The sequence below is a fragment of the Thecamonas trahens genome (genome assembly GCF_000142905.1).
Source record: "Thecamonas trahens ATCC 50062 unplaced genomic scaffold supercont1.44, whole genome shotgun sequence".
Taxonomy (NCBI): Eukaryota; order Apusomonadida; family Apusomonadidae; genus Thecamonas; species Thecamonas trahens.
The window spans coordinates 160,007-172,659 of NW_013657636.1; the positions used below are offsets into that span (position 1 = coordinate 160,007).

General features: G+C 62.9%; 3 protein-coding genes across 3 annotated transcripts in view; 2 read left to right on the forward strand and 1 right to left on the reverse strand.

Annotated features, from left to right (window-relative positions):
* Positions 1–995: 995 nt before the first annotated feature.
* Positions 996–8,828, forward strand: AMSG_12226 (uncharacterized protein; the record flags this gene model as incomplete). Its single annotated transcript, XM_013899558.1, has 6 exons — positions 996–1,818; positions 1,959–2,097; positions 2,437–4,584; positions 5,117–5,703; positions 5,917–7,169; positions 7,434–8,828. 6 exons carry the CDS (start codon positions 996–998, stop codon positions 8,826–8,828), a joined length of 6,345 nt encoding a protein of 2,114 aa, XP_013755012.1.
* Positions 8,829–9,163: 335 nt separating this feature from the next.
* Positions 9,164–11,108, reverse strand: AMSG_09020 (annexin A1; the record flags this gene model as incomplete). The annotated part of the gene is made up of 3 exons (XM_013899512.1): positions 9,164–9,169; positions 9,688–10,377; positions 10,437–11,108. The coding sequence occupies 3 exons, from the start codon at positions 11,106–11,108 to the stop codon at positions 9,164–9,166; spliced, it is 1,368 nt and encodes a 455-aa protein (XP_013754966.1).
* A 567-nt stretch (positions 11,109–11,675) lies between these two features.
* AMSG_12227 (uncharacterized protein) overlaps positions 11,676–12,653 on the forward strand; it is a gene marked incomplete at both ends in the record, with an annotated part of 3,047 nt that continues 2,069 nt past the window's right edge. Inside the window, one exon of the mRNA XM_013899559.1 lies at positions 11,676–12,102. Within this exon, the coding sequence (XP_013755013.1) occupies positions 11,676–12,102 (427 nt within the window). The remainder of the gene's footprint in view (positions 12,103–12,653) is intronic.

Here is a 12,653-nt window from a genome sequence, read left to right on the forward strand (position 1 = left end):
CCTTTGTAGTCTGCGTCATGGTGGATTGTGCGATAGACAACATGCCAGGGTGGTACATATCGACTCGCGTGCTCTTGATCAAAAGACTGCGATTGTCACCCGGATGTCGTTGGCGTTGTCCGCGTGTGGGTGACGTGCCCGCCTATCGGTCAGCGACCCCCCCGACAATCACAAGCGACCATCGCCATCAAAGGAGTCGATCATACCAGCCCCTGGCCTACTCTATCCACGTACGCGTAGTGAGCCAGTCCCCCTTGCGCGGGTCGGCCATGCATCTCATCACTTGCGTGATGTGCCTCCCACCCACCCCAGTCGATCCCTTGTGCGATCACGTACAGATCGCACAACACCGTCAACTGGGCCGTGGTTTTTACGGTCACTGGTGGTAGGTAACCCGCCGACTGATGCGAGAAAAACCAGACCAACCTCAAAGCCCACTACCCAGCAATCTGCAATCGAAAGCCCGTTGCTCTTTACACCCTCTGCAACCCCGAGACGAGTGCTTTGGGGGAGAATGGGAGGGGGGGTGGGGGGTGACACGCAGCGAACAATTTGTTTTGGACCTGCGAAGCACTGCCACTGTGCACGCGTGACCGACCAACCATCTCTTCCGTCAGGGAGTGGGAGCGACGGAGAGCTGACGTACGGTGTCTATCTTGTCTCTACTGGTTTCATTGTCTGATATCTGTGTGGCTATATTGACTGCCATGTTTAGTTGCTCGCAAGAAAGGCTTGTGTGCGTGTTGGTGGCGGTGTTGTGCTTGGCTGGCTCTGTCAGGGGCGCCACGGTTGCCGTGCCGAACGATGGCCAGTTTCCGTCGATTCTTGCAACGATTGCAGCGGCGGCGCATGGCGATACGGTATTGATTCCTGCCGGGACATGGACCAACTGTACAGCGCCCATCAATGGTCGTGGTGTAGGCATTTCTCTGTCGATTGTGGGAGCTGGTGTCGCGAGCACCATCATCGACTGTGGCTTTCCTGACCGGCCTATTATGAAGTTGACGCCAAAGGCCGATGGGTGGAACGTGACCGATCTGACGATGACCCGCGGCGGCTCACTGACGGCATCGTACCAGCTTGGCGGATGCGTGTATGCGCTCAGCGGATCTGTAGTCTCTTTTGAGCGGGTCCACTTTGTCGACTGCCAGCTCGATGGTATAGCTCTACCCAAGTACATGGGCGGTGCACTGGCGACGACTGGCGTGGGGACTTCGGTGGAGATGGTAGACGTGGAGATGCGCGGGTGCCGTGCTGGTGGCGTTGCCAACGGCGAGGGTGGGGCGCTGTCGATCGGCCAGGACACAACGCTAACGGCTGGCGGCATCAAGATCACCAACTCGAGTTCTGGCGGGACCGGCGGCGGACTGTGGTCGAACGCGGCGACGGTCAACATTGTCGGTGCTGGTGCTGTTGTCGCCAATTGCTCGGCCGCCCTCAACGGTGGTGGCCTAAGGATTCAGTGGACGTCCACGTGGGCAGTGTCTGCGCCACTCACTGTGTCTGGAAACATCGCTGGCGCGCTGGGTGGTGGCATCTCGCTTTCCGGCCTTGCTTGCGCTGGCTCGCTGGCCGGCGCTATTGTCACTGGCAACACTGCGGGAGAGTGCGGCGGCGGCATCCATTGGACCGTCAAAGCGCCAATGACTCTGGTCAACGGTGTTGTGAGCGGCAACCGCGCAGCCAACGGGTCTGGGATCTGCTTCCACGACTTTCGCCCGTCGACAGGCGTCCGAATTATCGACTCGGTTGTCTCGGGCAACGAAGCATCGGGCTATGGTGGTGGAGTCTACTTTGGCATGGGTGTCGGATCACCAGGTCTGCAACGAGTTTGGTCGTGGGCAACACAGCGATGCAAGGATCAGGTGTATTTGTCGGTCGCGATATGAGCCCATCGATTCTGGCATGCAACATTAGCCGCAACTTGGCGCCGACTGGGGCCGGGTTTGCGATTGCAGACGGTGCGCCGGGCACTGTGGACACAGCAGGAACCCGCAGCTGCGGCAACTTTGGCGCGCTGGCACACGGTGTGGATGTGTGGTGTGGCGGGGCGTCGCGGATGATCAACCCCATTGTGGGCGGATGCACGCCAGGAGCGTACTGCCGTCGTAGCGACGGCGCTTGCCCGCTGAGTGGCAGCACGTGCATGTCTGCGTGCCCGGGTGGATGGGATGGGCCGCGGTGCACGGTGAAGACCAACTGCGCGAGCGATCCAGGTGAGGGAGTGTGCACAAGCTGTGATCCCGGATTTGACGTCGTGACGAGTTTGGATGCGCGATACGGGACGTGTGTGGTGGCTGCTAGTCCGCCGCCATCGCCACCGTTCCCGGCGCCGCCGCCATTCCCATCCCCGCCGCCGCCGATGCGGGCCAAAGAGCCACAGCCGGTGGTGTGGACGCTCAGTCCGTCGGTCTCGCCATACGCGGGTGGGATCAGGATGCGGCTGAAGCGGACGCGCGCCACGCCCGAGGTGCCAGACTTTGTTGCGAGCGGGACGTACTCGCTTGACATGCCTGTGTATCAATCGCCGGACGAGGCGTATCCGGCGCAGACGGTGTTAATTCCGTGCACGGTGGTGGACGCCAGGACGCTCGAGTTTGTGTCTGTGGAGTCGAACCACACTGGATACCACGAACTCAAGCTTGCGGTGGGCGGAAGTGCGAGCAGGGTGCGGCTGACGTCGCTGATCACGTACGTAGAGCACCAGTGCTTCGACGAGGGCACGGTGTGGTACGGGCAGCGGTGCCAAGACTGCTCCAAGTTCAAGGGCGCGTTCTGTCCCGGCGGGACGCGGTTTTGGCCGCGGGCCGGGTACTGGTCGGCAGATGAGGCGCAGCCGCCGACACAGTGTCGGCTGAAGGCGGCGTGTCCGGGTGCAATGGGTGACAACAACGTGTATCCTGCGCGTGTGGACGAGGGCGGACGGCGGCTGACGACACAGTGCTCAAGCGGGTATGCGGACGCGTTCTGCTCGACGTGCAAGGTGGGATACTACCAAGAGTACGGAGTGTGCCGTGCGTGCGGGTCTAGCGCGTCTGTGGAGACTGAGATGGCGCTGATGCTTGTTGTTGCGGGCGGGTATTTTGTTGTTGTGCTTGTGGGGCTGTTCTGGCTCTCGCCGCGGTCGCTGGTGGGAGTTGTGGCTGTTGTGCTCGCGGTGCAGCAGATGGTGATTGTGGCCAAGGTCGCACTGCAGCAAGTGGCGGAGAGCACGAAGAGCGAGGTTGTGCCGACGATTGTGCGTGTGCTGTCTATTCTCAACTTTGAGATCCAGGTTGTGAAGCCAGGATGCGCGATTTCGGCCATGTCGTTTGTGTCGCTGTACTTTGGGACGCTGCTTGTTGTGTGCGCGGCGGGGATCGGGTTCCTTGTTGTGGTTTGGCTGCGGACGCGGGTGTGTGGGTCTGGGTCGCAGCTGCAGCTGGCGAGGCAGGCGCCTGTGTCGCAGTCTGTACTCGACCTTGTGGAGGCCGAGCGACGTGGGGCCGGGCGGCATGGTCCGCGTGCGGAGCGCAACTCGATATCGATTGTGTCGGAGCGGCTGACAGCGATCGACACGGCGTCGACTCGGTCGGACTCGACGGTGAGCAGCGGATCGCTTGTGTCTGCGCTGTACGTGCGGTCACGGCTGAAGCACTCGCTGGTGATTCTGGGCGCGCTGGCATACCTGCAGATTGCACTGCGGAGCGTACAGGCACTGCACTGCGTGCGCGCCGGTGACGGCGAGCTGCGGCTCAAGGTGGAGCTGCGAGTGGTGTGTTACAGCGGGGCACATATGCAAGCAGCGGTTGTGGCATGGGGCGTGATGGCTGGCTACTGCGTGGGGTTCCCTGTGTGGATCGGAGTGACGGGGGTGCAGACGCTGCGCAAGGTGAAGGGCCTGCATGCCGCGGTGATTGATCTTGCGCTGCAGTCGTACGGGCTTTTGCTGCGCGGGCTCAAGCCGACGTACTTTTGGTTCCGTGCTGTGCAGGTTGCGGCGACGCTGTCGTTCATTGCGGAGACTGTGACTATTGCAGAGGATGGGATGCGGATGTTTGCGTGTGCGATGAACTTTGTGGGCGTGACGGCGATTGTTGTTGTGCTCAACCCGTTTGTAGGGTGGCTCCACACGTGGCTGGCGGTGGGGACGGGAGTGGCAGGAACGGGGCAACTGCTGTACTTTCTGTTTGCGGAGAACAGTGGGCTGTTTGCGGTCGGCGCGATTGTGAGCGGGGCCGTATTTGCTGTGCTTGCCGGGATCGGGCTGTGGCGTCGGCGTCGGGAGCGTGGCAAGGGCGAGCGGATGATCGCGCCGGCTCGTGGAGGAGATGGGACCGAGTCCCCACTGGTGCTGGCGTCGCTGCCGTCGCAACTTGGCGTTGTGGATGAGGAATCACCTGCGACGTCAGACACTGACGACGTGGAGGTGCTTGATGCGTCGTTGGCGTCGTCGTCGTCGTCGTCGTCGTTGGGCTCGACTGTGAACCTTGTGATCACATCGGCAAACGTGTCGCGTGCTGACAACGTCGCGGTTGGCCTGGGTACGACGTCTGAGTCGCAGTCGCGGTCGGGTGACCATGGAATGGGAAGCAAGACGATGTCGTTCGAGCGGCTTCCAGCGAGACGGCGGACAGCAACCGGACGGAGTCGACTTCGTACCACGACGCCTCGCAAGTATCGCAAGCGTGGGTGAGAGTGGGCTTGACAGACCCGACGTTGGCCAGCCCACCTTTCTCCTCGCGAGGTCTAAAAATTGTTGTGGTCACCACAGCTGTCAATTTCAGTGCGCGTGCGCGCTTCGGACCTTTTCGAGCTACACCACTCTGCTGAGACTACTCTTGTCACACAGAGCGTCTGTGCGGAACAAGGCCGTAGCGACTCACCACAAACAGATTGTTTGTATACCTCTGTACACCATGCGATGGCCATGGATGGGGTTGCTGCTTGCCTCCGTCCTCGTCCTCCGCACCACGCACGTGGCGTCGGCCGCCACGGTTGTGGTGCCGGCCGACGGGCAGTTCAGCTCGATCCTTGCAGCGGTGGCCGGAGCTGCCAATGGCGACACAGTGTCGATTCCTGCAGGGACATGGACCAATTGCACAACATGGCTGCAAGGTCGTGGAGGCGGTGTGAGCTTGACCCTTGCCGGCGCCGGTGCTGGGAGCACGGTCATTGACTGCGGGTTCCCGGACATGCCCATTATGACGTTTGCGCCCATGGCCGACGGGTGGAACGTGACCGACCTAACGCTGCGGCGCGGCGGATCGCTGGCGGCGACATACTCGTCAGGCGGATGTGTGCACGCGATGAGTGCATCTGTGGTGACCTTTGAACGAGTTCATTTCGAGGACTGTGTGCTCGATGGTGGGCTTGCCAGTTACCAGGGCGGGGCGATGATGACGAACGGAGCAGGCGGGGTGGTGACGCTCAACGATGTGGTTGTGCGCAACACGAGGGCCGGCGGGAGTGCACCAGGCGAAGGCGGAGGGATTGCTGTGGGGCAGGACACGACGCTTGTGGCGAACGGGTTGCGGGTAGAGGGCTGCAGTGCTAGTGATGCCGGCGGCGGGATCTGGGCGAATGCTGCGACGGTGAATGTGATTGGAGCCGGGCTGACGCTTGTGGGCAACACGGCGGCAAAGGTTGGTGGCGGCATGGTGATCAAATGGACGACGACGGTGTCTGTGACTGCGGCGCTCAATGTGACTAGCAACAGCGCTGGTGAGTACGGCGGTGGAGTGTGGCTGACCGCACCCGGGAGCACTGGCACACTTGGAGCAGCGAGTGTGACAGGCAACACAGCTGGAGTGTGCGGAGGTGGGCTGGCGTGGACGAAGCGAAGTCCTGTGCTACTGGATGGCGGAGTCGTGAGCGGTAACCAGGCAGTCAACGGGTCTGGGATCTGTTTTTATGACATGGTAACAACGGCTGGAGTCCGCGCGGTGGACTCTGTTGTGTCGGACAACGTGGCGACGGGTTACGGCGGTGGTGTGTACTTTGGAGGCAGTGGGATTGCAACGATTGAGCGCGTTGCGGTCGTGGACAACACAGCGATGATGCAAGGATCAGGTGTATTTGTCGGTCGCGATATGAGCCCATCGATTCTGGCATGCAACATTAGCCGCAACTTGGCGCCGACTGGGGCCGGGTTTGCGATTGCAGACGGTGCGCCGGGCACTGTGGACACAGCAGGAACCCGCAGCTGCGGCAACTTTGGCGCGCTGGCACACGGTGTGGATGTGTGGTGTGGCGGGGCGTCGCGGATGATCAACCCCATTGTGGGCGGATGCACGCCAGGAGCGTACTGCCGTCGTAGCGACGGCGCTTGCCCGCTGAGTGGCAGCACGTGCATGTCTGCGTGCCCGGGTGGATGGGATGGGCCGCGGTGCACGGTCAAGACCAACTGCGCGAGCGATCCAGGTGAGGGAGTGTGCACAAGCTGTGCGCCCGGATTTGACGTCGTGACGAGTTTGGATGCGCGATACGGGACGTGTGTGGTGGCTGCTAGTCCGCCGCCATCGCCATCGTTCCCGGCGCCGCCGCCATTCCCATCCCCGCCGCCGCCGATGCGGGCCAAAGAGCCACAGCCGGTGGTGTGGACGCTCAGTCCGTCGGTCTCGCCATACGCGGGCGGAATCAGGATGCGGCTGAAGCGGACGCGCGCCACGCCCGAGGTGCCAGACTTTGTTGTGAGCGGGACGTACTCGCTTGACATGCCTGTGTATCAATCGCCGGACGAGGCGTATCCGGCGCAGACGGTGTCAATTCCGTGCACGGTGGTGGACGCCAGGACGCTCGAGTTTGTGTCTGTGGAGTCGAACCACACCGGATACCACGAGCTCAAGCTTGCGGTGGGCGGAAGTGCGAGCAGGGTGCGGCTGACGTCGCTGATCACGTACGTAGAGCACCAGTGCTTCGACGAGGGCACGGTGTGGTACGGGCAGCGGTGCCAAGACTGCTCCAAGTTCAAGGGCGCGTTCTGTCCCGGCGGGACGCGGTTTTGGCCGCGGGCCGGGTACTGGTCGGCAGATGAGGCGCAGCCGCCGACACAGTGTCGGCTGAAGGCGGCGTGTCCGGGTGCAATGGGTGACAACAACGTGTATCCTGCGCGTGTGGACGAGGGCGGACGGCGGCTGACGACACAGTGCTCAAGCGGGTATGCGGACGCGTTCTGCTCGACGTGCAAGGTGGGATACTACCAAGAGTACGGAGTGTGCCGTGCGTGCGGGTCTAGCGCGTCTGTGGAGACGTGAGATGAATGCGCTGATGCTGTGTGCGGGCGGTATTTGTTGTGTGCTGTGGGCGTTCTGGCTCTCGCCGCGTCGCTGTGGGATTGTGGCGTTTGCTCGCGGTGCACAAAGGTGATTGGGCCAAGTCCCATGCACCAAGGGGGGGAGCAGAAGAGGGAGTTGTCCGACGATTGGGCGTGTGCTTTTTTTCTCCACTTGGAGTTCCGGGTTGTGAAGCCAGGATGCGCGATTTCGGCCATGTCGTTTGTGTCGCTGTACTTTGGGACGCTGCTTGTTGTGTGCGCGGCGGGGATCGGGTTCCTTGTTGTGGTTTGGCTGCGGACGCGGGTGTGTGGGTCTGGGTCGCAGCTGCAGCTGGCGAGGCAGGCGCCTGTGTCGCAGTCTGTACTCGACCTTGTGGAGGCCGAGCGACGTGGGGCCGGGCGGCATGGTCCGCGTGCGGAGCGCAACTCGATATCGATTGTGTCGGAGCGACTGACAGCGATCGACACGGCGTCGACTCGGTCGGACTCGACGGTGAGCGGCGGATCGCTTGTGTCTGCGCTGTACGTGCGGTCACGGCTGAAGCACTCGCTGGTGATTCTGGGCGCGCTGGCATACCTGCAGATCGCACTGCGGAGCGTACAGGCACTGCACTGCGTGCGCGCTGGTGACGGCGAGCTGCGGCTCAAGGTGGAGCTGCGAGTGGTGTGTTACAGCGGGGCACATATGCAAGCAGCGGTTGTGGCATGGGGCGTGATGGCTGGCTACTGCGTGGGGTTCCCTGTGTGGATCGGAGTGACGGGGGTGCAGACGCTGCGCAAGGTGAAGGGCCTGCATGCCGCGGTGATTGATCTTGCGCTGCAGTCGTACGGGCTTTTGCTGCGCGGGCTCAAGCCGACGTACTTTTGGTTCCGTGCTGTGCAGGTTGCGGCGACGCTGTCGTTCATTGCGGAGACTGTGACTATTGCAGAGGATGGGATGCGGATGTTTGCGTGTGCGATGAACTTTGTGGGCGTGACGGCGATTGTTGTTGTGCTCAACCCGTTTGTAGGGTGGCTCCACACGTGGCTGGCGGTGGGGACGGGAGTGGCAGGAACGGGGCAACTGCTGTACTTTCTGTTTGCGGAGAACAGTGGGCTGTTTGCGGTCGGCGCGATTGTGAGCGGGGCCGTATTTGCTGTGCTTGCCGGGATCGGGCTGTGGCGTCGGCGTCGGGAGCGTGGCAAGGGCGAGCGGATGATCGCGCCGGCTCGTGGAGGAGATGGGACCGAGTCCCCACTGGTGCTGGCGTCGCTGCCGTCGCAACTTGGCGTTGTGGATGAGGAATCACCTGCGACGTCAGACACTGACGACGTGGAGGTGCTTGATGCGTCGTTGGCGTCGTCGTCGTCGTCGTTGGGCTCGACTGTGAACCTTGTGATCACATCGGCAAACGTGTCGCGTGCTGACAACGTCGCGGTTGGCCTGGGTACGACGTCTGAGTCGCAGTCGCGGTCGGGTGACCATGGAATGGGAAGCAAGACGATGTCGTTCGAGCGGCTTCCAGCGAGACGGCGGACAGCAACCGGACGGAGTCGACTTCGCACCACGACGCCGCGGCTGCGACGAAAGTAAATGGTGAGCCAGTCACAGGAGAGAGAACAAGTCAGAGCGCGGCGGTGCGCGGTGCGATGTGGGCATGGCCAGCGGTGGCCGAGCATTGACCATGGGCGCCGAGAACGATGAAAGCGCACCGGAGGAAAAGGGAGCGTAGGTGGAGTACGAGGTGGTTGGTGGCGGATGACGGGAGAGCGAGGCAAAGGTTGATGGGCCGGTGTGTGAGCGACGAGCGGCGCCATAGGAACCCGGTGCGGGCGGCAAGCCGTGCGGGGCAAGGACAGCTTCAGTGCGTAGTGATAGCGGGGAGATGGAGAGAGTGTTGAACTTGTCATCGAGCGAAGCGAGCGGGGTTAAGACTGGTGAGGAAGCGCGCAGCGGTGACTGCGGGCGGTGGCGGGGCTTGAGACCAGACGGAGTAAGCGAGGTCGAGAGCCCGGGCGCCGTGTTGCCGACGACGACGAGGCGTATGAGAGCAGCGGCGGAGCGTCAAGTGAAATTGAGGACGACGCATAGCCAAAGGCAGGCTCTGGTCTTGCCGACGAGCGCAATGAAGGCGACGCACCGTAGGAGGACGCATCCGCTCGCGACGACGACCAGCGACCAGGCGGTGATCGGGCGAGCGAGAGGGAGGCACCGAGTTCGGGCGAGGTTTGCCGTGAAGCAAGGCTGTAGCGGGCGGTCGGCGAGGTGGCGCGGTAAGGCGAGCCATAACGGGCCGGGCCGGCGGACGCGCGAGGGTATTGCGACGACGAGAAGAGCGGCGAGGCAGCCAACGGGGCAGCTCCCGAACCGTAGTCGGGGTCGAGGATGGATTTGCGCGGCGGAAAGAGCGAAACGTAGCCCGGGGGCGTGATGCTGGCTTCGAATCGTGTACGTCAGTGTTGTTGCCGTTGCTGTTGCTGTTGTTGTCATTGGTGTCGGCGAGCTGGCGGAGAAAGTCCGCGTGCGGCTCGTCGGCGCTGCCTGCAGCGCCATCGCGTGTGTCGTCGAGCTGCGAAGCGCGGAGTTCGTCGTCAGAAGCATCATGCGCGTCCGAGTCGTACGGCCCAACACCGCCGTCAAGATCGGTGTCCGGCCCGTCAGTGTGAGCATCGGCATTGGCAGCGGCCTCGGCCTCACCCTCGGCGGCGCCGGCGAGGAGCCACTCGTCAGCCCACACATCAGCGGCCTCGTCCTCACCCTCGGCCTCTAGATTGTGGCCATAGTCAGCGGTGTCGTCTTCACCGTAGCCTGCTGCTTCGGCTTCAGCAAAGCCGGCATCCATCCAGCCGGCATCTTCGCCCTCGGCTTCTGCGGCGTCGACATCCCAGTCTTCAGCGTTGCCCTCACTCTCGGCCTCACCCTCGCCCTCACCGGTGTCAAACACCGGAGCTGGGCGTGGGGTGAGCGGGCGGCCGTCGCAGAGAAGCGATGCAACGGCGCGGGCATCACCCTTGGTGGCGCTCTCGACGAGTCCGACAACGGTGGAGCGCTTGCGATCAAAGAGCGAGACGTACTTGTCGGCGAGGCGGAGGGTGGTGGGATGTGCCCAGGGAAGAAGGCGCGGGTATGCGCTTGGCCCGCCCTTGACGAGAGCGCGGGCGAGGCCCATGGGGGGTTGATGATGTGTAGCAGAGCCTGGACGAGGTCGTTGTCGCCGACGGCATTGATGATGTCATCCTCGAGCTCTGTAGGGCCGAGCTTTGCGTACTCAAAGGCAACAGAAGCCATAAACTCTGAGCTGCGATGGCCAGCGACATCGACGAGGACGGCCTCGACCGACTTGCCGGCCTCCATGGCTGCATAGATGCGTGCGGCGTCTGCGGCCGGGACGGCGGTGTCCTCGCCAGCCATCCTATGCGGATCTAGGAGATAGGCAAGCAGATGGCCAGTCATGCCGCCCATCTCCGAGCCGACATCGTCGCGGAGAGCGTTGCCGTGCTTGGCGGCGTAGGCAGCGGGAAGATCAGCCGAGACGTGCGAGTGCGGGCGGGCAGCGAGGAGGTCGACGAGGGCAGCCTCGTCTGTGCCGAAGCCATCCATGGCCTTGTGGGCGGCATCGGCGTCGTAGACGGGCCAAGGCGTGGCCAGGGCAGCAAGCAAGGCACGGACATTGCTCGGCTGCTTGGCCTTCTCTAGCTCGCTCGCCAGCGTCCTGCCCTGGCTGACGGCGTACTGCTCGGCGACGGCGGCCCGGGCCGAGAGCGGGAGGCGGGCGAGTGGCTCAGCCACGGCCATGGCCGCCACCTTGCGCTTCTTGCCGCCGGCCACAATCGCCTGCCGCACTGTCTCTACGCACCCGTCGACAGAGGCCATTGGCTAGAGGAGATGCGAGAGGTGTGTGGGTGTGTGGGTGAATGGGGGTGTTTGAGCCCGCCTGCTGCGCTGTGGCAGGCCAACGGTCGAGCTAAAGTGGCGGGCACGGGATTAATCGTTGGCTTTGGAATACGGGATTAATCGTTGGCTTTGGGGGTACGATTAATCGTTGGCTTTGGGGGCACGGGATTAATCGTTGGCTTTGGGGGTACGATTAATCGTTGGCTTTGGGGGTACGATTAATCGTTGGCTTTGGGGGCACGGGATTAATCGTTGGCTTTGGGGGTACGGGATTAATCGTTGGCTTTGGGGGTACGGGATTAATCGTTGGCTTTGGGTGTACGGGATTAATCGTTGGCTTTGGGGGTACGGGATTAATCGTTGGCTTTGGGTGTACGGGATTAATCGTTGGCTTTGGGTGTACGGGATTAATCGTTGGCTTTGGGTGTACGGGATTAATCGTTGGCTTTGGGTGGCATTCATTCGCTCGTTGGTCGTTGCTCTTTGGCCGCCGGTCGCCGGTTCACTGTCGGCGGTCAGTCAGTCACACCTCACTTCGATCCAATCATGGCCTCGACGAACCAGAAGCTTTCCATGCGCGGCGTGCTTGCCGGTCACGGCGGCTGGGTGACGTCCATTGCGACGACGCCCGAGTCGAACGACATGATCCTCACCGGATCCCGCGACAAGTCCGTCATCGTGTGGGACCTTGTCCGCGAGGAGGGCCAGTACGGCCTTGCCAAGCGTGCCCTTACCGGCCACGACCACTTCATCGAGGACGTCGTGATTTCGTGCGACACCCAGTTCGCCCTCTCGTGCTCGTGGGACAAGACCCTGCGCCTTTGGGACCTTGCTGACGGCTCGACCGCCCGCCGCTTCATTGACCACGACAAGGACGTCCTCTCCGTCGCCTTCTCCGCCGACAACCGCCAGATTGTCTCGGCTGGCCGCGACAAGTCGATCAAGCTGTGGAACACCCTCGGCCAGTGCAAGTGTACGTCGCTGTCTGTCCGCCGCCTCCGGCCTCCGCCTGCTGCCTCCCACACTGCCTCCTCGGGCCTACCACCCCCCGCCTTGGCGCCCACGCCCCTGCCGCCTCTACCCGCCCTCCCGGCCCCCGTTCTCCCCTCTCCCATGCCCCTCCTGTACCCCCCTCGCCTGCCGGCCAAAGGCCCTCGCTCCGCGGATGGCCACATTTTCGCTCATTTTGCGGTTTTTGTATGACTCGGCCGCCAGGCCCTCGCCTTGCCGCCGCCCCTCCTGCTGCCCTGCCGCCTCTGCCGCCACACTCTCGCCCGCCATCTCTTGTGCACGGCCTGGGTGGCCCTCCTTCCCCCTGCCCCCCCCCTCTCTCTTGCTCCCCTCCTTCCCTCTCCCCCAATCTTCCCTGCTACCGGTGGCCACGCTGCTACCAGAGGCTACCCTTTCCGGCCACCCGATCCAGGGTGTACACCACCGTCCTCCCCCCCTCTCTCTCTCTCTCTCACTCACCCTCCTTATGCTCTGCTGGTCCTGGTCCTGCTGGTCTGTCTGCCCCCCCCCCCC